The sequence below is a fragment of the Mus pahari genome, chromosome 5, assembly GCF_900095145.1.
Source record: "Mus pahari chromosome 5, PAHARI_EIJ_v1.1, whole genome shotgun sequence".
NCBI classification, from domain to species: domain Eukaryota; kingdom Metazoa; phylum Chordata; class Mammalia; order Rodentia; family Muridae; genus Mus; species Mus pahari.
The window spans coordinates 125,580,050-125,602,713 of NC_034594.1; the positions used below are offsets into that span (position 1 = coordinate 125,580,050).

Here is a 22,664-nt window from a genome sequence, read left to right on the forward strand (position 1 = left end):
AAGGAGGGACACTCCAAGGCCTCTCATCCATGCAACTAATAGCACTGAGTATCTGCTTGTCAGACACACACACATTTGAACCCAGGTCTTGATGTCAGTTATGTGGGTGGGAAGGAGGAAAGGCTGAAGGAGAAAAACTCAACTGGGCTTTGAATTTTCTCACTCCCAAATTTCCCAGAGTACGTATAAGATAAAAATTCTGCTTCCCTGGAGGCTGAAGAAACTTAAGCAGCTTTGAAGCTTCTCTTCCCAGGTGCCAGGGGCTGCCCAGGACGCTCACCTTCATTAGTAGTTCCCGACTGGTTAGATGGTTATTGTGATCAGAGAAGATATCTGAAAGTTCTTCAAACATCAGCATTCTGTCCCTATGAAGAAAGATGAAGAAAAAATAATCAACAGAGATACAGGGAATCCAACACCTTAGCTTAGCTGTCTTCAGTACTTATTGCCTGGAAAGAGTGTTTGGACCTCAGGATTTGGAGTGACGCTACACAAACGGAGCTAAGGAGTGTCTTCACGTACATAGCCTTTGTAAAAGATGAACATAGTTACCAGAACGATAGGAAGAATTTTTCTAATCATACCTATTTAATTAAAAAAAAAAAAAAAGATGATCCCCTTAGGGCATCAAGTTCTAGAGAGATGATCCCTTAAGTAAGTTTAAAAAACATTTATCCTAGTAATACACAGAGTCCTGCGGAGGTCACCTTGGCAAGACACCTAAGTGTAGAGAGAAAGATGTCAGGGCCAAGAGCTCACCCAAGTTTCACTCTTAACTGTTGAGAGCTGTGGATACAGAACCCCCAATGTTCAGCATCCTGGGTCATCTCAGAGCCAGGGTGGCCCCATCATGGTTCTACAGCCATGGCGGATGATCCTGGGTCATCTCAGAGCCAGGGCGGCCCCATCATGGTTCTACAGCCATGGCGGATGGGTTCAAAGTCAGAGTGGCCCCATCGAGGTTCTACAGCCATGGCGGATGGGTTCAAACCTCACTTCACTACTGCATTAGTGATCCTAGACAAGTTGCTTAGCTTTCCGGCTTCAGTTTTCTCCTCTGTACCCTACTGCAGGGTGGCACAGTAAAGCACCTGTGGGGGATCAGGCCCCTCCCTATGCACTGCCCCTCAGGAGCACCCTGCTTGTCTGTCTGTACACAGCTCTCTCCACAATCACTGAATGGATGATGATTCTGAACGCCACAAATGATGAGCAGCCAGATCTCCATGTGTATAAAAGCTTCATTACCATAAAATATCATAAAAGACCACTATTAAGACTTACTTGCATTTTAATGAGTATAATATTATTTGTATAACAAAACCAAGAAAACTATTTCTTTTGGAGAAAATGATTAAGAACTTAATTATACAAGTATTTCCATAGGAAGAAGTAAGTAGGTAGCCTCTCTCTGCTGAAAGCTAGAAATGTAAAAGATTATGATGGTGAAAGTGGTAAATAAGACACCTTGACTCTGCTCTCACAAATTTAGCCATAGAGAGCACATAAGACTGATGTGGAAAGGGCTTGTGATGTTCTATAGTATCCTTCCTAACATGTAAACTAGCCCAGCAGCAAATCACACATGGCCAACAGAATTGAGTTTTGAGAATTGTTTTGTTCTTTTGTTTTTAAAAAGTTGTTTTAAAGACAGCTGGAAGAATGGATCTTCTCTTTGGCAACCCAAGAAACTAAAACACGCATATTGTGAACTAGTATTTTAAAGATTTATTTTTGTTACTTTTCATGATGTGTTTATGTGTGTCTGTGTATGTGAGATGTATTAGTCTGATGCTCTCAGAGATCCAGAGATCAGAAACATCTGGTCTTCTGGAATCAAAGTCACGAACGGATGTGGTGCTGGGAACTGAACTCAGGTCCTCTATAAGAACCAGCTCTTAAAAATGCTAGAGGCCAGCCTGCAAGTGCACATCCTTTTCAGTCAGCAGTGTTTATTGAGCATCAGATAAGGCTCCTGATTGGCCTGCTAAGCAAAGGACTAGCCTGGGACATGGGGTGCTCTTAATCATTCAGCCATCCCTGCAGCCCCCATGTGTGACAGTTTTTGAAGTTGTAGTTTAAGACTCAGACTTGCTGGAGAAGAAATCCTGAGCCGGAGAGGTGAGTTTCTATACTAGTCAACTGTACTTGTCAACCACCAAAAAAGGTCATGAGTATTTTTCTCTGAAGTCAGATGAAATTCACCATCTGACCATTCCTCTGCTTATGAGAAACAGTAATGAGTGCAAGGGAAGGTGGTATCAACAGCCAGCTGATGACTCGTTAGGACCTACATCTTTCATTAAATGTATGTTCAGAGGAAAATTAATCAACTCATCTCTCTCATACAGAGTAACTTGCACTATTGAAAATTGTAAAAAAGGAGAGAGGAAGAGAAACAAGAGCTGGAGTCACAAGACCGTACACTGTACACTGCATTTGCAAAGCCTATGCTTGAGCCCTGTAGACCATGGGGTGTGGCTTCCATGGCTCTGTAACATGAAGCATATTACGATTTTTAAAAAATGGGGTGTCTCATTATATCCCTGGCCAGCCTAGAATTTCCTACGTAGATCAGGCTGGTCTCCAACTCACAGAGGTCCACCAGCTCAGCTTTCTGTGTGTGTGCTAGGGTCATCATCATTTATTTTACCTCCTTCTTTACAAAGAGCATCAAAGAATAACCTAACCAATACAGTGATGTCTCATCTCATCTGTAAGCATCTCATCTCCTCTGGCACCCAGTCTTCAGCATAAACTTAGAAAACTATGGCTTGACAATGTGGGCCTCTTACAGGATTAATAGCATGATTTCCATGTTAGAATCACCATGGAAGTATATCTCTGATTATGTCTGTAAAAAAAAAAAAAATCTAGATTTTGTTGAGGTGGAAAACCCCACCTGTGGTGGTTCAAACCAGAATGTCTCCCATAAGCTCCTCCACTTGGGTAGCTGGTTTCCCTGTTTGCAGAACTGTTGGGAAGGGTTCGGTGTGGTAGGCCCTGTTGGAGGAGGTGCGTCACTAGGGCTGAATGTGGAGGTTTCAAAGCCCATAATAAATCCAGCATCTCTCCCCTGTCTCTCTCTCTCCCTTCCTCATCCCTGACTATGGATCAAGAGGTAATCTCTTGCCAGGCAGTGGTGGCACACGCCTTTAATCCCAGCACTCAGGAGGCAGAGGCAGGCAGATTTCTGAGATTGAGGCCAGCTTGGTCTACAGACTGAGTTCCAGGACAGCCAGGGCTACACAGAGAAACCCTATCTTGAAAAAACAAAAAGAAAAAAAAAAGAAAAAGAAAAGAAGAGAAGAGAAGAGAAGAGAAGAGAAGAGAAGAGAAGAGAAGAGAAAAGAAAAGAGGTAATCTCTTAGCTCCTTCTCCCTCGCCATGCCTGCTGGCCACCATGCTCCCTGCTATGACAGTCATGAACTAATCCTCTGAAACTGTAAGCAAGTACCCAATCAAATGCCTTCCTTTATAGATTGCTTTGATCATGGTGTTTCTTCACAGCAACAGGGCAGTAACTAAGACCTGACCCTAAATGTGAATCCTACCATCCCACAGGCTGAGTCCTGAGCTGAACAAAAAGGAAAAACCAAGTTCAGTACCAGCATGCAATGCTCTCTGCTTCCTGACTGTAGATACAGAGTGACCAGCCACTTCCTGTTCCCATCACCACGCCTTCTACAGCCCCTAGAATTGTAAACCACAATGGACCCGTTCCTCCTTACATTGCTTTTGATCAGGGTGCTTTATTACAGCAGTAGAGACTCTACCTAAGACACCTTCTAAATTTGAACTAATGTGGGAAGAAACGGTCCCTTCCTTTGAGGAATAAACAAGCCTCTAGTCCACATGCAAAGTTCCAGACGTAGAAGGAATACAGTCACGACAGAGCAAGATCTCTGTGTTGTCCATTATTCCAGAGGTTGGACCAAGAAATATGAAGAAAACACAGCACAAAACGTGAATAATCTCAGTCAGTTACTGTGAAAGGAGCCCCGCCCCTCCCCTCCCCTCACTAAGACATTTTAATATGCTGCAGCGGAAGTGGACACGAGCTCTTCCTACTAAAGCTCAAACACTGAGATCCTAAGGCGCACGTTTATCCCTCACACGCTGGCTCAGCTCAGGGCTTTGGAATGAGGCTGAAAAAAAATAACCAGAAGTCATTCATGCAAACTGCCCAACCTCACCGCTCCACCACCTCATCCCTCACGATCCCGATAACAAGCACACCTCCAAGTCATCACAAGCCTGGTGACCACGGCTCTGCACACAGAGAAGAGTGTGGGGGACACACAGAAGGCTTCAAACATGTTTCTCCTGTCACATGATATGCGCTCTGATGGTAAGGACCCATGGTACAGACGCAGCAACCCATCACCCGAGCCAGAACAGAGCAGACACCGGGGAACTTACTTCGGGACGGCAGCCCAAGCCTTTTTCAACCGATAGATGGAATTAGACTGCAGTGCGGAAACGATGGCCCTCAAGGAGGAAAAATTCTTCAGGATTCTACATTCCTGTGTGGGGAGTGACGGAGACATAAAAGGCATTTAAATATCAGTATTGCAGTGAGTTGCTGGTTTCCTGTGTTAGAGGTATTACAGCTGCTATGAATTCTTACCACTAAATAGGCAGCTGTATAAATACTGGACATCAAAAAGTGGCTCCTTCCTCCCGTCCCCGTCACCAAAACACTTTATAGATTTTGGCACTGTAAGCTTGTTCCCCCCACCCTCCCAATATATTTTTTCGTTGTTGTTACAGTTTTATGGTTTCCAGCTTTCCCAGTAAAAACAACTCGAGTTGGTGAGCATACATGGCTATGTAGCGAGTGTAACTTTACTCTGCAGAAAGCATGTGCATGCCTTGAGACTCCATGTGGAAGACCACTGTGCCCTTCAGGCCTTCCGAGTGAGCTGCAAGCAGCCACCCTAAGTTCAGATAGTACAGAGAGCTCCCGGCCTGAGAGGTGTATATAACTTGGCAATAAAAATTCACCACAAGTTGAACTTCAGCTTTCATGGTCTTAGCCAAGGGGGGACTATTTTTATACACATTCATTTGGTTTCAAATTGGCTTGTCCCACAATCGTAAACATTCAGAAACACCTTGGTACTTCAAGGCTTTCAAAATAACTTGGGCTTTTAAAAATAAGATCCATTTTGGCAGTGTTTTAAAACAAAACAGAGAAAGAACAGGAAAGATTTTGGGTGTCATTTTTCTGGGTAAGAAGAGAGGCTCCTTACTTAAAGGTACCCCACCCTAAGGGGCTAAGCTCATAGGGTGGGTAGTCAGTGGCCCTGGAGGCAAAGACCCTACACATAGTAGGGCCAGTAAAACAGGGAAAGGATCCCATTGTTGGCTGGCCTGGGGTGTGGCCACATCCGGTGAACGTGCTGTCTGTCTAGGTCAGAGAGGATACTTCATAGGTACGCAGGAGTGCCATGTATGGAGGTCTCACAGCTGACTACAATGCAGGGGCACATATTTGGCTTCATGCTGAGCATATCAGGCAAGAGGTGCCAGGGTGGTTGGGTATAAACATAACTTGCTTCAAGAATCATTTTCCTAAGTGATGTTAATCTGGACCATGAAGTGAAAACAGAATTCTCCAATTTGTCATGACAAAATTTTGCACACTAACCAAACCTCAAATGTTTTCTTCAGAGTAAATTTCAATGTACTTCATAAAAGTCATGCCCAGTCTTTTAAAATGTCCTGGTGTCACATTTATTTAAAAAGAAAACAGAGGAGGAGGGAGGCAGGGAGAGAGGAAGGGAGGAGAGAGGAAGGGAGAGAGGAGGAAGGTAAGATGTAAGAAGTGAGGGTGAAAGAGAGAGAAGACAGAAAGGAGGAGGGAAGATGAAAAGAAGAAGGGAGGGAAGGAAGGGAGGCAGTGGCAGGGAAGAATATGAGAAAGGAAGGGAAGGAGAGGGAAAGAGAGGCAGCGGGACAGAGGGGGCTGTAGCCCTGCTGCTGTCTGGAAACCTCTCTCTGACAGCACGGTTCAACAAAGGTTCAGCATCTCAAAATTATGTTCTAAAAATCAGGAAACTTGCAATAAATAAAGACACCCAGGCCCCAATATATCATGTCCATCGTAATAAACATATGGAACACATTATTCAGTAACAGGCTGTGGCTAAGGGAACACATGGAGCATCCAGTCCTGTTTCTAGAAAAGGAGGCATATTCCATAGGATGCAGTGTAAATTCAACACTGCAGGCCAGGCCAAGGATACACGCCCATATTAGGTCAGAAATAGTTTCTACATGTAAAATTAATATCATTTTTCAAGCTTTTTTTTTTCAACAGAAATCGACTATGACTAATGAAGGAAGAGTAAAATAAATCTTGGCAGGAAACCACCTGCAAGTCTTAGCATTTTATGACGTTATCCTCCACAATTTCAAGAGACTTAACATACTCAACACTGCGGGGGGGGGGGGGCATTGTCCCAGCAAGGCTGAGGACTCTGGGCTTTGCGCACATGCTACGGGATGGGGAATACACTTGGAGTTATTCAGAGTTTCCTTATCATGTAAACACACAATCGAAAGTTAGGATCCGAGTCACTATGCCCACACAGGGATGCTGCACCAGGGCTGTCTAAGGAGTGCAGGGAACTCGAGGCGTAAAGACCATTGGCTTTTGAGACATAAATGTTGGAGAAAAATATTTTCTTACATTTCTAAGAAGAAAGAGACACCCCATGCCAGTACCACAGTTGCAGTTAACCTTTTGCAGTTACTTTTGTGGACATTCTTCACAATGTCCATGCTTTGCTTCTTGTTTTTGTTTTTGTTTTGTTTTTTTTTTCTTTTTTGTCCAGATACTGGCATGTGTGGTGTAATAAACAGGCCATCTTAAAGCCTCAAGACAAGGCAAATTCTCTGGAACTATTGTGGCTTTGCTCTTTGTTGTGTCCTATACACAGGGCCATGGTGGAAACATCCATCTAATGGGGCACGATGAGGATTAGAACAGACTGATGGGGAATTTCTACACCAACTAATTTCACGATCCTTCTCACTGGACCATCTTCTTGCCTAGAAGAAAACTTTTATCTTCAAGAACCTAAAATCCTACTCTTTGATAAAGTGAGATCCATTCTTGCTTTCTTTTTTAATTTGTTTATGAGTACACTGTTGCCACCTTCAGACACCAGAGGAGGGTATCGGATCCCATTACAGATGGTTGTGAGCCACTGGGAATTGAACTCAAGACCTCTGGAAGAACAGTTAGTGCTCTGAACTGCTGAGCCCTATTACTGTCTTTTTTGATCTCACTACTCAGAGGTAACCTTTCCCTCCTCCACTTCTATACCATTTCTACTGCTGACCCCTGTCTTGCATAGGGTAAGGTCACTTCAGTGAGTCTGGCTCCTGTACAGCTAAGTCTCTTATTATAGTTGTGGTCTCTCTTATTATAGCCCTAAAGTATAATGTTATAACTTGAACACACTAGGAAATCACAAATCAAGTTAGACAAGTTAGAGACTGTGCCTTTCTCTATAGTGTTAGACACAAGTCATGTGGGGTGGGAATGGCGGCTCCGACAGACTAGATCCCAAGCTTGGGCAGAGCATAATTCTTGTCTGGTGTCAGGAAGGCTGTACACCAAACACGAAGATACGCTTTTAAAGGATAGTTACGTGAGCAATGTTGATCCACTTCTCGATGACCCTGGCTCGCTGCTGAGTTTTGAGTTCCTTGCTCCCCAGGACGGTGCTGACGACACACTTGGTGAGCGTATTAAACTGAGAGATGGTGGCACGGATCGTAGGAGCCAAATGCTTGTTTTCTTTTTTATCCCGCTGAGACCAGATGCAGCCCAGGCAGTGGTGAGGCACTACCTTCTTGAACAGTTGCTGAAACAAAACAAGAATTGGCATCAGGAACACACAGGTGCTTTACACAACGTGTCATCTGGGACATCTGGAAATGGATGGCTTGTAAGGGGACAAGCCATCTTTCTCTGCTCGCCTTGCCACGTGGTATCCATCTTAACACACAGAATAAGTAATGGATGAACGGATCAGAAAGGCCCACATGGTTTGTTGCTTGCTTTTGTTTTTTGAAACAGAAGCTTGCTATGTAGTCCTGGCCATCTTAGAAGTTGCTACGTATACCAGACTGGCCTCAAACTCAGAGATCTGCCTGTGCCTGCCTCCCAGTGCTGGATGGAACTTAAGGTGTGAGCCACCATGCCCTGACTCCCACATGATCATTTAAATTTGCTTAACTGAGGGAAAAAAAATAACCAAAAGAAAATTTAAATCATCAAAGCCATTTTTATCTTCCCACCTTGCCTCAAAAGTCAAGTAACTCTAGTAAGATCGGTGCTACTAATCAAAAAAGGAAAGTGGAAATGATCATTTAGCCTCAAAATCCTGGACACTCAGAACACCAGCTTCTACCATGCAAGCAGATGCTCTGGGGTCACCTGGAAAGAAGTTCACGTAAGTATAACACTAGCCACATCTCTCAGTGCAACTGAATCTCATTGTTCACATAAACATAACACTCGCCACATCTCTTAGTGCAACTGAGTCTCATTTTTCAAAGCAGAGAAAGAATCTAACAAAGGGAGAACAATCAACCTCACATACTCGCAGAAGAATGGGGGGCCTAGAGACAACCTCACATACCCAGAAGAAAGGGGGGCCTAGAGCCTGGTTTTCAGGTTTTTTCCTTACAGCAATAAAAATAAAATATTTTTTTCTTTCCCTCATTCTAGCAGTTGCACGACAACAGATGGCTGACTAAGTCAGATTCTCATTTGTACAACTGAATATAAGGTGTATAAAGCTGGTATAAGAACATGGCCAGCATGTGCTCCAGATGGACTACGTAATCTACTTTCCATACTCTATCTGCATCCCCAGTGGATGGAAACTTTGCAGTTCATATGCTGCAAAAGTTAAGTGCTGAAGAGTAAAACTACCATGGCAACTGCTAATTCTTTGACTATGTTTTCCAGCAAACTCCGAGCTATGAAATGTGACTAACACAATCAAATGTGCACAGCACATAGAAACGGTCAAAATTCAAATGTGCAGGAAGCACACGTGGAGACAGGCTGCCAGATATGGTCACGTGGACTCAATGAGCTTACTTCATCCTTACTCCAGCCTTCACCCCTTTACAGTCCTCCAAATAAACAGTTCGGCTCTTGAAATATTTATGAGTCCGAAGAGAGAGAAATAGCCACAGCACCGGGCAGATTCTGTTTCGCTAGGATTAGAATTCTTTCTTCCCTCTGTGACCCGAGCTCCGAGGAAAATGCACTTTCACCCAGGGCTGCAGAAGAGCCGGGCTTGAATTACTTACACGAATGATTCTCACAGAGCCTTAATTCTCCTTTTACAGACATAGACTCTCTCTAAGACTCGGTAGGACTTGTAGCTCGCCCCCCGGGCTGCCCACTGCCCTCTGGGCCAACAGTACGGTCACCACCCCACATTTTAAGTAGAGACACATATGAGATACAGTGAGAAGACCTACTGCGTCCATGTAGGTCAGCTGTTCTGCCACGAGATCTTCTGAGAAGTTTGTGAATTCTGCTGATCCTCCACTCTCCGGTTCCTCTTCCTCTTCCAGGCTGAAGGAGCTGGTGTTGAGCAGTCCATCTGTCCACAATGGGGGGACAGTCAGTATGCGGGTGCCACAGAAGGCTTGGTCACAGTGTCAAACTACACTTCTTTCATTCAGGAAGAAGAGGGCTAACTCTTCAGAAAACCACAGGGAGAGACAAACAAGAACGATAGATTGGAGCAAAATGGAGATCCAATCCCAAGTGTTCTCATGATCTTATTAAGCTCAGAGAGGCGTTGAGCGATCCCTGAGAAACCATTCAGAGGCTAGCCTAGGCAAAAACTGAAGAGGCAAAACTGAACACAACCTCATCTCAGCCCCGACCAACTCCATCAATGTTTCCGGGACGAAACTAGCTAACACCTACAGCCCAGCCCTGCAAGCCTTGATTGTTGAGCCACAGAGAACCAGATGCCTAAAAGACTGAGCAAGGCTGCCGGCCAGGGTTTGGTAAGATAGGATAGGTCATTGGGGTTTCAGAGATGTGATGAGACCTGTAGAACTTTCAACAATCCTGAGCAGACTCAAATGCTGCTAAATCAAAGGGTTGCCGTCAGATTTCACATAGAGAGTGAGAAGGTGAGAAACAGATTGGGAGTAAATGCCCTGGCAGCCTAGACCACTGATCATCCATCCCAAAGTTACACAGCTCAGAGCCTGAAGAAGTCAACTGGAATCACTGCCCAGGGGTCCATCTGAAACGCTGAAGGGCCCAGCTCCAGCCTCCTCTTTGAAGTCTCCTTACTGAAGCCTTCTCCCAGGTCCTCTCACTCCCACCACTCTCCTTGGTCTCTTCCAGTCAAAGCTGAACTTGTGCTGGGGCTGGGGGGAGCCTAGCTACACACAGAAGCATCCAGGCAGAAATCCAGTTCAGTGTTACTACTCCCTCTGCCTGGTTACGTTTTTAAGCCTTTTCCTTCTCCTTATGGGGGACATTGTTAGGCATCTTGTATTGAATTGATGAAGCTTCTTCAAAGCTTCCGATGAGAAATGAGGTGCTCAAAGTGAGACTGTTATCTGTCCAGTACCATGTGCTACCTGCCCGCTCTGGTGGCAGGGCTGTGATTACAGGACTGGCTCTGGACCTCAGAGCTGAGCATTCTGTGGTGAATGGGATTGGTAGGAGAGCGTCACTATCTAGTCCTGTTATCCTGGATACAAGCAAAAGCACCCATCAAAGAGCTAAAATCCCACCCGGTGGAGGATGTTAGCGCCTGATGTCAGTACTTCTCCACTCAACTCTGGCACTTTCTCATTTAGTGAAGAAGAAATCAGATGTGCCAATCAAAGGTTCAAAGAATCTTCTATCCCTCCTGATGGCTACAATGTACTTTAATACCCATAAAACAATGCAGAAGCTGTCCAGCTTCCGCCAAGGAGAGTACAGGGTAAGGACTAACATCACTCACACATTCATTCATTCATTCATTCAGTACTTGTAAATCTGGCATGCACCTAGAATGTCACTAAGTGTGAAACCTGTGATCCTTTCTCTCTGGGACCTGGTCTATGCTTTCACTGCTCCTGCCTGAGTCTCCAGGGGTTAAGTAAAAATCTCTATGCACAGTTTTACTTTTGCAAACACACAGGAAAGCTCACTGCTTTCCAGAGTATGGCATGGGGGCTGGGGGGGGGGGGTGCGAGGCACAAGGGAACTAACTAAGCTCCGGACATTCCTCTTCAGGAACGGAGCCTGTACTTTATAAACAGGGCCTGGAGCATTCTTGATGACAACTGCCCACACTTAGGAAAAGATTCATTCTTGGGTATTGCCTAAAAGTTTTTGTGAAGTCAGGCCACCTCCCTAGTCCCTGCCTCTGCCTGCCAAAAGAGCTCTGCCCTCCAGTCCCTGAGCTGGAGAGGACCAATGACTGGTCCCACTGGTTCCCCAATTAGGCATGGGGCCAGAGGCGGCCCCAGTTGGGCGAGCTGGGCTCCAGTGCAGCAGCAGCAGCAGCAGCAGCAGCAGCAGCAGCAGCAGCAGCAGCAGCAGCAGCATTTTCTACCAGAGCACAAAGCTGGGCGGGAGGGAGGAGGCCCTGAAGGGAGCTGAGGTCTGGCAGCTGGAGCTTCCAGGGTATTCAAGCATTCCCGGCAGATGAGGTCATCTGAGATACAAAGCCTTTGGCAATCTGAGCCAAATGATGCAACTGCATTCCCCTTCTCTGGTCCCCAGTCCATACAAACCACGCAACAGGTACTGGGTGGAATTGAAAGTTACTGTATTTGCTTTGGCTTTGGGGTAGCATCCCTTATCTGCGTTAGGAGCCGTTTCCTTTCCCTCACTGAGGAAACCGGACATTACTTCAAGGAAATGCCCATCAGAAGTTCCAAGTGGGTCAGCTGCCATGGCAACTGTTACCCAGCGCCTCGGTGAAAGGATATATCATCACACTGGAGCTCGATGGAACCTCTTGACTAATTTCTGCAGAGCTTGGCAGTCCGCACATTCTATGGCCAGCAGTGGTGGCTCTGCATTTGTCCTTGGAAGCTAGAGGTCAGCCTCCAATAGGAAAAAACAGCCTCAGAAACTTCCCTTTGATTCCGTCACTAGAGACAGTCGATGTCAGCAATCGGGGTTGCCAGGGGACATGACACTAATGCTTTTTAGGGAAAGGGAGGAACACCTCTTCCAAGCTTTTGTAAGAGGGGAGTGGACTTGAACCCTTGCCAGCCTCACAGGGTTGATTGGTTGTCACCCATTTATATCTGATAGAACATGTTAGGTAGAGAAGCAGTCAATCCATGCCGACAAGGGAAAGTTAAAAATAAATAAATAAATAAAGGAACCCTGTTCCTGGCAAGAGTGGGCACCCTCGGCAATTATTTAGCTTCTCTGAGCTGGTTTACAATTTAGTCTTTAAAAATCATAAATCCAATCTTGGAAATCCCTCTTTTCACTCTGAAATTTTAAGGTTCTGAAGTTTACAGTTCTCTAATTTTACACCTATCCCAATTTTCTGAGGGTACCAGAGCTTCCTGAGTCAATGAATGGGGAACGCCCACACTGCAGATTCCTAGTAGAGGTTTCCCTCTGACCAAACAGGTACTCACTGTCGGAATCCACGTCCTGCTTTTGAAACTGTTCAAGAAGGTTCTGTGCCCTCCTCTCTGGGTCAGAGCCAGGCATCATCTGTTTGAGATACTCCAGCAGCTTCTGAAGGCAAGGGAAGTGAGGGGGCTCCCGGAAGTCTTCTGCACACTGGTCAAGCCAGGCCCTCAGGATGGAAGCAATGGCACTGGGGAGGAGAGATGGAGACTCAGTGAACCTGATGCCTATGGGACTCAAGACAGGCTCTGGACCCCACAGCTGGTAGATAAAAGGGGTTGGGGGGATTAATAACTTTTTGTTGTTAGAAAAATCCAACCAAGGCAGACAAAAGATGAGAAGAGGATTTACTGAGTTCCAAACAATCCAAACAAAAGCCACTAACTGTGCATTTGCTCAAATTAAAGACCAGAAAACCAGTGTGTGGTAAATAAGAAACTTTCTACCATGCCTGACAACTGAGTTCAATGATGCCTGGGTCCCACATGGTGGAAAGAAAAGAACAATGTTAACAAGTTGTCCTCTGACAGCCTGCGCTGTAGCATGCTCGAGCCAGCCCTTCAGACTCCCACACAAATAGATGAACAAATGTAATAAAACAGAAAAGTAGCCTAAAACTAGCCATATTGATAACTTAGGACATAACTGGCTGCCACTAGGCCAGAAATCATCTGGAGTAAGAAGTCTCCAGGTTAATGGGGAAATGCCTGTTTAATCTTATAAACTAGGGCTTTGGCACAAGGACTAAAGCTTTCCTCATAAAGTTATCCCTTTGTCTCTCAAATTATAATGAGACTGCGTGTCAGGAACCACTGGGTGATGGAGTCACAAGGTCCCCCAGGTGCCAAAGCACAAGGACAGCCAGATTCACTGTGGGTACTTGGCATGCTACTGACACCTTCTGAGAACTAAGGGTGTTGTTGCCTCTAAGTTATGAGTAGCTCCTCCCTCTAGAGTAGAGTCAGAGCAATGACAAAGGGGTAAACTGCAGGGCCATTGCTCCATGCTTTGTAGTCAGAAGACTTCAAAGACACTTCAGTTAATTCCACACCAGGCTAGTCTGCCTCCCTAATAACACACTCCATCGCAAGGGATGCTCACTGATGCTAGCTGGAGAAGGTATCAGGGAGAATCAATAAATTCCTGTGCATCCCAAGGCAAAGAAACCACACTGTCTTAGCTACAGTGAGGAAAGTCTTTGACCTACCCCAAAGAGTGTATGTGTGTAGGTCAGAGGGTAGCCTCCTAGACCACTCCTTACAAGCCATCTGCCTTGTCTGCTGAGATGGGTCTCTCACTGGGACCTGGGGGTCACTGCTAGGCTAGAATGACTGGTCAGCAGGCTCTAGAAATACTCTCTCGTCTCTCTTTCTGCAGCAGTGGGATGATAAACACATGTCACCACATCCAACCTACTTTTTTTTTTTTTAATCCACAGGTGCTGGGGATCCAACCTGGGTCCTAGATCTTGTGTAACAAGTATCTCTCAGGCTGAGGGATCCCTCCAGAACCACAAAAATGTTTTTTGAAAGGGTTTGGGATATAGCAGTGGCACAGCATCTATCTAATGGGCACAAGTATTTTTGGGTTTGGTCCACAGAATCAGAATCAAAAAAAGAAAAATTATGATTATCTACTACACTTACACAAATTGCTCATACAATTAAAAGCTAGAGTAGAAGTTAGTATCCAGTGTGCAGAAGCACAGCAGCCTGTTACAGTGCCTTAACTCCCAGCTGCACTTCCTACCAAAGAGCTAAGCTGAAGTCAGGACTGGCTACCACAAAAGTCCACTGAGAGTTAACTCAGCTTTTGGAGTTCAAGTACCAAGAGCAGGAATGTTTACACAGTGACTGTTTCTCTATGTGGGCATCACTGTTTCACTTCTGTGGTCTACAGGGCATCTGGAATTGCTAATATTTAATTATCTATACGAAACAAGTGACATTAAACTATCACCATTATAGAAGTGACTTAATAATCTAAATCTTTAAATTAAATAAAATTAACAAAGCAATACTTCCCTCCAGAAAGCTGAAAGAAAGTAACCTGGGCTTTGGATTAAAATTGAAAACAGGAGCTTGGGCAGTGGTGACACACACCTTTAATCCCAGCACTTGGGAGGCAGAGGCAGCTGGATCTCTGTGAGTTCCAGGCCAGAGCCAGTTCCAGGACGGCCAGGGACATACAGTGAGCCCTGGTCTCAGGAACAAACAAACAAAATGAGTACAGTGAAGGCAATGACTCCTTCGGGGCCCTCATGTCGTTAGCATGGTTCCTTTCAGTTACCGAACTTAAACATCATGCTTTTAAATATTTATCAACAGTTAATATTCCATAATTCCACTAATTGGCCTTAGTAGAATATTTTTTTAAAAAGAGGGGGGTGCGTACACAAAGGCCAGCAGAACATGGGTCTGGAGGAATCCGGCAAGCATGGGAGGGAGGGGGAAGGGTAATTTTGATAAAGATACATTGTATACATGTATAAAACTGTTAAAGAATACACACACACACACACACACACACACACACACACACACACACACACACGCATGCACGCGGAATAAATAGGGAGAAGGAAGAAACCAGAGAAGAGAAAAACAGAGACAGTCTAAGCAAGGGAGCAGACCCTTGCCCTCCGTCCAGCAGAACTCCTCAGCTTGCCAGGAACGGAGGGTTTCTGGAAAGGCCTGGACCCTTGCCCGAAGTTCACAGTAGCCTTATGTTTGCCAGGCCTGGGAAGAAACTTTCCATTCTCAATAGAACAAGCAGCAGATACAAATGCCGGGCTGTTGACAGGGGAAAGGGGACAGCAGCTTTTCCATCTTCCCAGGCTTGGCTCTGCTTCTCTCCAGGACTGACTGCGAGGATTAAGGGACCTTACCAGGAAGGGAGATTCTGGCTGCAGTCACAAACATGCAGGCAAAGTGAGCCTATCCCACTGGAGAAGTCATTTGTCTCTGTGCGCAGAACAAGAAGGGGCCAGGAGAAAGGAAACCCCAACTTCTTACCATCTGTCAACTTGGAGAGTTTGTTCACGTGGTCCCACTGACCCCTACCCGGAGAAGGGACAGAAAACACCTGCCTGCATCTATCCAACACTGACTGGTGGTGATTTCAAATGACATAATGTCAATGGGACCTTCTGAGACACATCAAGAAACTCAAAACTGGTAATATGCTTACAATGATCTACCAAGGGCCACAAAAGGAAGGGACTGTGAATGGCTTGGTGAAATCAACTCAAAGAATTTGCCTCCAATCATGGAGACAAACTGTGCCTCAACATTTGTGACCCCACACCTGCTGGAAGAAGGTCACAGCTTTGAACAAATACTGCACATGTGGGCAGGACCATGTATGTACACACCAACCTGCACATACACACTAAAGGTCACATTAAGGCAAAGCAATTCAAAGATATCAAACTAGAAGATATTAACAAGAAGACAGGAAGTCTATGTAGACCAGAGGAGTACCAAAGTCAGATGGAAAGATTAATAAGATTATACAGCAGTCTACATTAAGGAGAAACACCGATGTACAGCTTTCTTATCCAAGATAACTCTTTAATGGGTCACTCTTCTATCCTAAATGGAAGCGTGAGTCTGATCGACATGCCAGATGGGTGGCAGCTCCAGCAGGCATGTCTGATGGCAGAGGGGATTACCAGCATGCGGTTTCCTACCTCGGGCATTCTTGGCAAGAATCACCTTCCCACCTGCTGCAAAAGCCTATGGGAGAGACACACGTGGTCATGGGCCCTGCTAAGGTCAAGTCTGAGGCCCTTCCTTCCAGGAGAGACCTCAGGGAGAATCTACGTGACTAACTAAACTCCCGTTACTGAGTACTCTTTGTTTTCCATACCCACTCACTAATTATGTGGTAAATGTCACAACAGAGGGTTCAGGGACTCACAGAAGTACTGTCTTCCACAGGGAACCTGGTCAAAGCTTCAGGAGGGTCTCCCTAGGAGCAGAGATCTTAAGGATAAGAAGGAATCAGAATCAGTAACAGGGAAACTGGAGCAGCATGGTAAACAAGGGTCTCAAGGTAAGACAGCCAAACACTGAGTAGGCTTGAGAAGTGTTTAATGAAAGTACAGAAAGAGGGATGAGCACATCGCAGTGACACATGCTATGCCCAGGTGACACATGCTATGCCCAGGTGACACAAGCTATGCCCAGGTGACACATGCTATGTCCAGATGACACAAGCTATGCCCAGGTGACACATGCTATGTCCAGATGACACAAGCTATGCCCAGGTGACACAAGCTATGCCCAGGTGACACATGCTATGCCCAGGTGACACAAGCTATGCCCAGGTGANTGCCCAGGTGACACAAGCTATGCCCAGGTGACACATGCTATGCCCAGGTGACACAAGCTATGCCCAGGTGACACATGCTATGCCCAGGTGACACATGCTATGCCCAGGTGACACAAGTGGTGCCCAGGTGACACAAGCTATGCCCAGGTGACACATGTTCTGCCCAGGTGACACATACTATGCTTACTGACTGTTTGGCTGGCACAGGTTGTACTTGGTAACACCTGGTTAGCAGGGTGCCTTGCTAAAGGGGTGAGCACAGGAAAATTTTCACACTTCCCAGCCACACATAGGCCTTTGGGCTTGTATAGTGAGAGGACTGACAGGCCACCAAAGCAGCAGCTGCCCTCCAAACACAGATTTGACAAACCTAGAGACTATGAGTAGGTATATCAAATTATCCTAAAATTCCAATGGTGGCTATACACTTTAGAATTAATAAGTTTAATGCAATGGTTTAGGGGCACTGCATCTCTCCCTTAATGTATAGCTACCAAGCCAGAAATAAGATTACCACTACACAAAAAGAATAATTTTGTCCACTTGGAGGTATGTTTTTCCTGCCCTAGAGTCTATTTGAGATGATAGCTCATATTTAATCATTGCCAGAAGATAAGACACAGAAAAGTTTGGAAAAATAGCAGAATGTTTCCTTATTCTGGGACATTCTCTACAAACTCGACCCCATCCTGGAGCAAAGCGGGAGAAAGTGCAGTCTAAGAGCACTGCGCATGACTGAGGAACACGCATGTCTGGGGAACAAGCATGTCTGGGGAACATGGCTGTGCTCCTGCTAAGCCTTGCTGGTGGGCTGTAATGCATGCTGTCAACCTTGACCCTGACAGAGCTGGGCCCTCCACCTTGTTCTCCAAGTCACAGAATGCTTTTCCTGAGTCGTAGGGAACCGTGCCAGACTGAGGCTATCACCGCAAGATGCTTTCCTTGATGAGAAAGAACAAGGGACAGGACAAAGTTTCTCTTCTTTTCTCCTCCCCTCTTCCCAGAAGAAGGGACCCCGTACTATCGGGACTTGTCAGGGTCTTCTGCTCAGCATCCGGTACTTTCCTTTGTCACACTGTGGTGTTTGTGGTAAATGGGGATTAAAACACCAGGGTGGGAATGGAAGGAGGGGCTGTGATAGGGCCAGCGGAAATAAATGGAAACAAAGCCAAAATCAAGATGGAAGCACAAGGAGGCAGGGGTGGGGAGAGGGAGTTAAAAACCGCCTCAAGGCGAGACAAGCAGAGGAAGGTACACAGAGACAAAAGCTATCTATGGAGGGGGCAGGACGAGCTGTGCCTGGACCCTATTACCCGGAGTCAAGGTTACGCACACATCTGTCTTTCATTTCCACACTTACGAGAAATATTTTCATTCTTATCACCGGGGAAGAATGAAAGGATCCAGGCTGTAAGAGCATGGCCTTGGCTAACTCCAGGCACTGTCTCATCCACTGTATGACCCTGGACAAGTTCTCCCACCGCCCAGGCTACTCTCTGGTAGATGGAACAATATAGAAGGTCATTAGGAGAATTTTAAAGCACACACAGAGCACTGTTCTCACTCAGCAATCAATAACTTCTAACTATTATTAGAAAAGTGAATCAGCCATTCATCAAAATTCTAATTTCAGGACCTCACTAACTCCCTCCCCAATTCCCTGGTCTGAAGAAGGAGTTTGTGCATTATAAACAGGGGGCTTCTACTTACAACCTGCCCAAGTTTCACCCTGGATGGCGATTCCCTTAGAGGTGTCAGGTGCTACCAGGTAGGAAGGACGGGAAACAAGCCCTCCTTTGATGGGACTGACTGGGTCTTCCTTCAGCTTTCCTCGGTTCCTTCAAACCATTTCCTTCCGAGGGAACCAACTCAGACGTCCACATTTCACAAGAGCTGTTTGGGGACCCCACTGGTCTGGGTTTGAGGGTTCTGATATGCTCTTATTGCTAGCAAACCCCATGAGTGGCCCTAAATGTCAGGCCTGAGAACCAAAGACCTCGGTGTGATGCCCAGCTGACCTTGACTGTAAACACTTGGCCCTGAACTAACTGCCTGATCTTGGTCAAAGCACACAAGTTTGATTAACCTTCCACTGATGGGCCTACGGAGTGAGAGCAGGATCTCGACACACTTGGGGGGGGCAAAAGAAAATACACTATAACTAAAAGAGCACCCTGAAGCAAGGTCAGCACAGACAGGCAGCAAAGGTGGGGGCTAGAGACACAAGGGGAAAACAAAAACCGCTGCCTTCTACTGAGATAAGAATCCACAGAAACCTAACTGGTTAGGACGTCTGTTAAAACTGTTTCCAACAGGTAGAAAATACAATCATGGGGCTGGAGAGCCGGCTCATTAAAAACTCTTACAGAGGCCCCAGGTTCACAAATGCCTGTAAATATGGTTCCAGGGGATCTGATGCCTCTTCTGACCCCTTAGGGCATTTCACACACATGGTGCACAGACACATACAAACAATAAATCTTAAAAATAAGATACCGGGCTGGTGAGATGGCTCAGTGGGTAAGAGCACCCGACTGCTCTTCCAAAGGTCCGGAGTTCAAATCCCAGCAACCACATGGTGGCTCATAACCACCCATAACAAGATCTGACTCCCTCTTCTGGAGTGTCTGAAGACAGCTACAGTGTACTTACATATAATAAATAAATAAATTAAAAAAAAAAAAAAAGAAAAATAAGATACCGTCATCTCTGATTTTTCTCTTTTTAAAGAAAACGGCTTTAAATTCAGCTTAAGTCACTGACTCTTCTCTGGTCAGAGCACCAGTTTCCTCTCTGGGGATTTCCATCCACAGCTCACAAAAAGAAACCATTTTTTAAAGCTATGGTTTTCCTTCTCTTTTTCTGCCCTGTATAAACATTTAAAAGACAATGGCTTTCTCTTTAGTGTGACACATCTGTTTCTTCTGTTTACTTAAAGGATAAATACATATTTCTCTCACATTATAACCTTTAGCTCTTCTAACCATGGTGGCATCCTAACTGCACCGTTCTGTTGATGCATCTGGTTTTGGTTGAGTCTGAGACTGACTCTGTGTCCGAGGCTGGACTCAGACTTAAGTGTGCTGACATTACAGGTGTGCACCTCCATGCCTGAGCCTGGTGTGTTATGTCTTATTTTGGTTTGGTTTGGTTTTTGAGACAAGGTTTCTCTGCATAGCCCTGGCTGTCCCAAAACTCACTCTATAGACCAGGCTGGCCTTGAACTCAGAGATCTGCCTGTCTCTGCCCTCCGAGAGCTGGGATTAAAGGCGTGCACCTCCATGCTCAGCTTTATGTCTCATTTTTGATGGGTTTCCCACCTCAAAGCTCTCTTCTTTTCCCCATTTTCCTTACAATTGCTCAAATTCAATTGCCTTCTTAGGGCATTTGGGTTTTCTGGAATGACTACTGATTGCAAACATTCCAGGAAGAGTTTTCAAATACTTTCACTGTAATCTCCCCAGGCACTAATAACTCTGGCCTCAGCTTTTCTTTAAAGATGCCGGCCATCTTGGGTTAATACTTTTCACTAGCTCTCCTACCAGCCAGAGCCCTGGGGTCAGCACCCCCAGCCTCTTCGAAAGGTCACAAGAACGACACTGTATCTTCTGCTCGTGGAGAAAGGAAAATAAAGACGGTTTCAACCATATGAAGCATGGTGATAGTAAAGAGTTTGAGAAAACAGACTTGGCATTCCAGAAAGGGAGGGATGGGACTCAATTAAAGAAAAAGAAACAGAAGCCATTTCTACCTTAAAGAATACTGATTAAAGGGGAGTAATAAAGCGTCATTGCCTGGGAGGGGGAAGTTCATCTCTTTAAATAAAGTTACACACCCTACACTTCCTCCACCCCAACTCCATCCCCCCCCCCCCAAACTCTCATACATTTCAAAGAACCCACGTGTGACAGCTGGGTGGTTACCGCCCCTTCCCTGCATCTGTTCACTTCCAAGGTCAATGGCTACAATAAATTTGTCCTAGGGAAAAATTTCTTCTTCCTTTCTGGTTCAAGTTCTGGTACTGGAAAAACAAGCGCTTTGTCATGTCAAATGTTGGCGGAAGGGCGGAGAGGGCACAGGTGAGATGAATGGGGGCTGGCCTGTTTTCTTCCATAACAGGAAGTGGGTTTCCTGATTCCCAAATAATGGTCATTTCTAGGAGTCCCGGGTAGGGGTGAGGGATAGGGGACCATGGCACAGCTCGTTCTCTAAGTGGCTCTAGTCCTCTAGTCCTAACAAGTCACTGTGTGGCATCGGTCTTAAAAGCTGGAAGCCGTGGATACAGAATTCTTGGCTACTTGAGGCACTCTCTGTTGAACCAGCTGATATTTATGCCCTGAGCAACCTGATAACTTGTTTTTTAAACACATAAAGAACACCAGGCAGTTCAGGTTCAAGACATCAGAAACCACGTTTCATCTGTATTTCCATATTTTCCATCTTTATAGTCCTTTGTTAGCTTGATTATGTCCATTTTAAAATATCAGAAATGACTGGCAACTTGGTACGTGGAAGTTTATATAAAGTATATGGATCCTGCTACAGTTTACAATAACAACAACAAAAAACCCTGAAAAATCAAACCATTTTGGGCACTCTGAGGTTCATGGGTAAATCCGATAGTGAGTCCCAGTCCCTGCTCCCAGTTCCCAGCAGGTCCACAAAACTGAAGGCAACTGGCCTGAGGTGGGTGTTTGGTTTTCAAAAAGTCACTAGATTCCTGTTGGGTGCTGTCCACCTGAAATCACAATAGAACAGATGCACAGCAAAGGAAACCAGCAGCATTTGCCACTCCTTGTAGTCCCCGGCAGCACAGTGTCCCCTCTCCGCTCTTTATTTATGACGTCAGGAAACAGCTGTGACGTCATGACTGAACAATAAACAAATCAGAGCCCCACTCCTTTTTCTGACAGTTTGATTCAATCTGTTACATATGCTTTCTCAGAGGAAAACACAGTCAGGGAAATTTCTCAAAAGCCTAGTATAGTACTTAAGACCACATTTCAGGTTTTTGTTTTTGGAAAACTAAACACACTTATGTCAGCTATCAGTGAATTGAAAAGAACTTGGGAGATTGTGTACTCCAAAGAGCTCAATTTTCAAATGAAAACCCTGAAACCAAGAGACATATAGTGACTACACAGAAGCCATTTGGGCTGGTAAGGGGCAGAGTGGCGGCAAGGAGCTGGGTGTCTCATCTTCCAAGTGGCTGCCTGGACCACTGCAGTATTTAAATCACCTGATTAGAAGGAACGCAGGTGGACACCATTCTAAGGAGCCTGCTTAGAGGTGCACAAAGACTGTGCAGCAGGCAGGGTTTCCTACCAAGGCACTGTGCTAATTAATGTCATAGCACCAAATGGGAGGGACCCGCCTTGTCCTGTGCATTGTGGGATGCCTACCATCATCCTTGTCCCCTGGCTACTAGATGCCAGTGGCACACACCCAACTTAGGCACAACCAGTGTCTCCAAATGCTAGTCAATATCTTCCTGGAGACAAAGTCACCCTGTGAGAACAGTGCCACAAAACCATGCCTTCTGTGCAGTCATAGGCAAGACAAAGGTGATACTCACTGCCCTGTGCTGGGGCAGGAGGTACGGGTGCTTGAGGAGCTGCAGTATTACATACAGACTGGGGGTGAGGGGCTGCAGTGTTACATACAGACTGGGGGG

At 45.6% G+C, this 22,664-nt stretch overlaps 1 protein-coding gene across 6 annotated transcripts in view; it reads right to left on the reverse strand.

Moving 5' to 3' along the window:
• The window catches only part of Rgl1 (ral guanine nucleotide dissociation stimulator like 1), a 239,324-nt gene that overhangs the window by 25,349 nt on the left and 191,311 nt on the right, over positions 1–22,664 (reverse strand). For all 6 annotated transcript variants that reach the window (XM_021197720.2, XM_021197716.2, XM_021197717.2 and 3 more), the window contains 5 exons: positions 12,661–12,845; positions 9,517–9,641; positions 7,665–7,880; positions 4,423–4,526; positions 281–365 (listed from right to left, as the gene is read on the reverse strand). In XM_021197720.2, the coding sequence (XP_021053379.1) occupies positions 281–365; positions 4,423–4,526; positions 7,665–7,880; positions 9,517–9,641; positions 12,661–12,845 (715 nt within the window). The remainder of the gene's footprint in view (positions 1–280; positions 366–4,422; positions 4,527–7,664; positions 7,881–9,516; positions 9,642–12,660; positions 12,846–22,664) is intronic.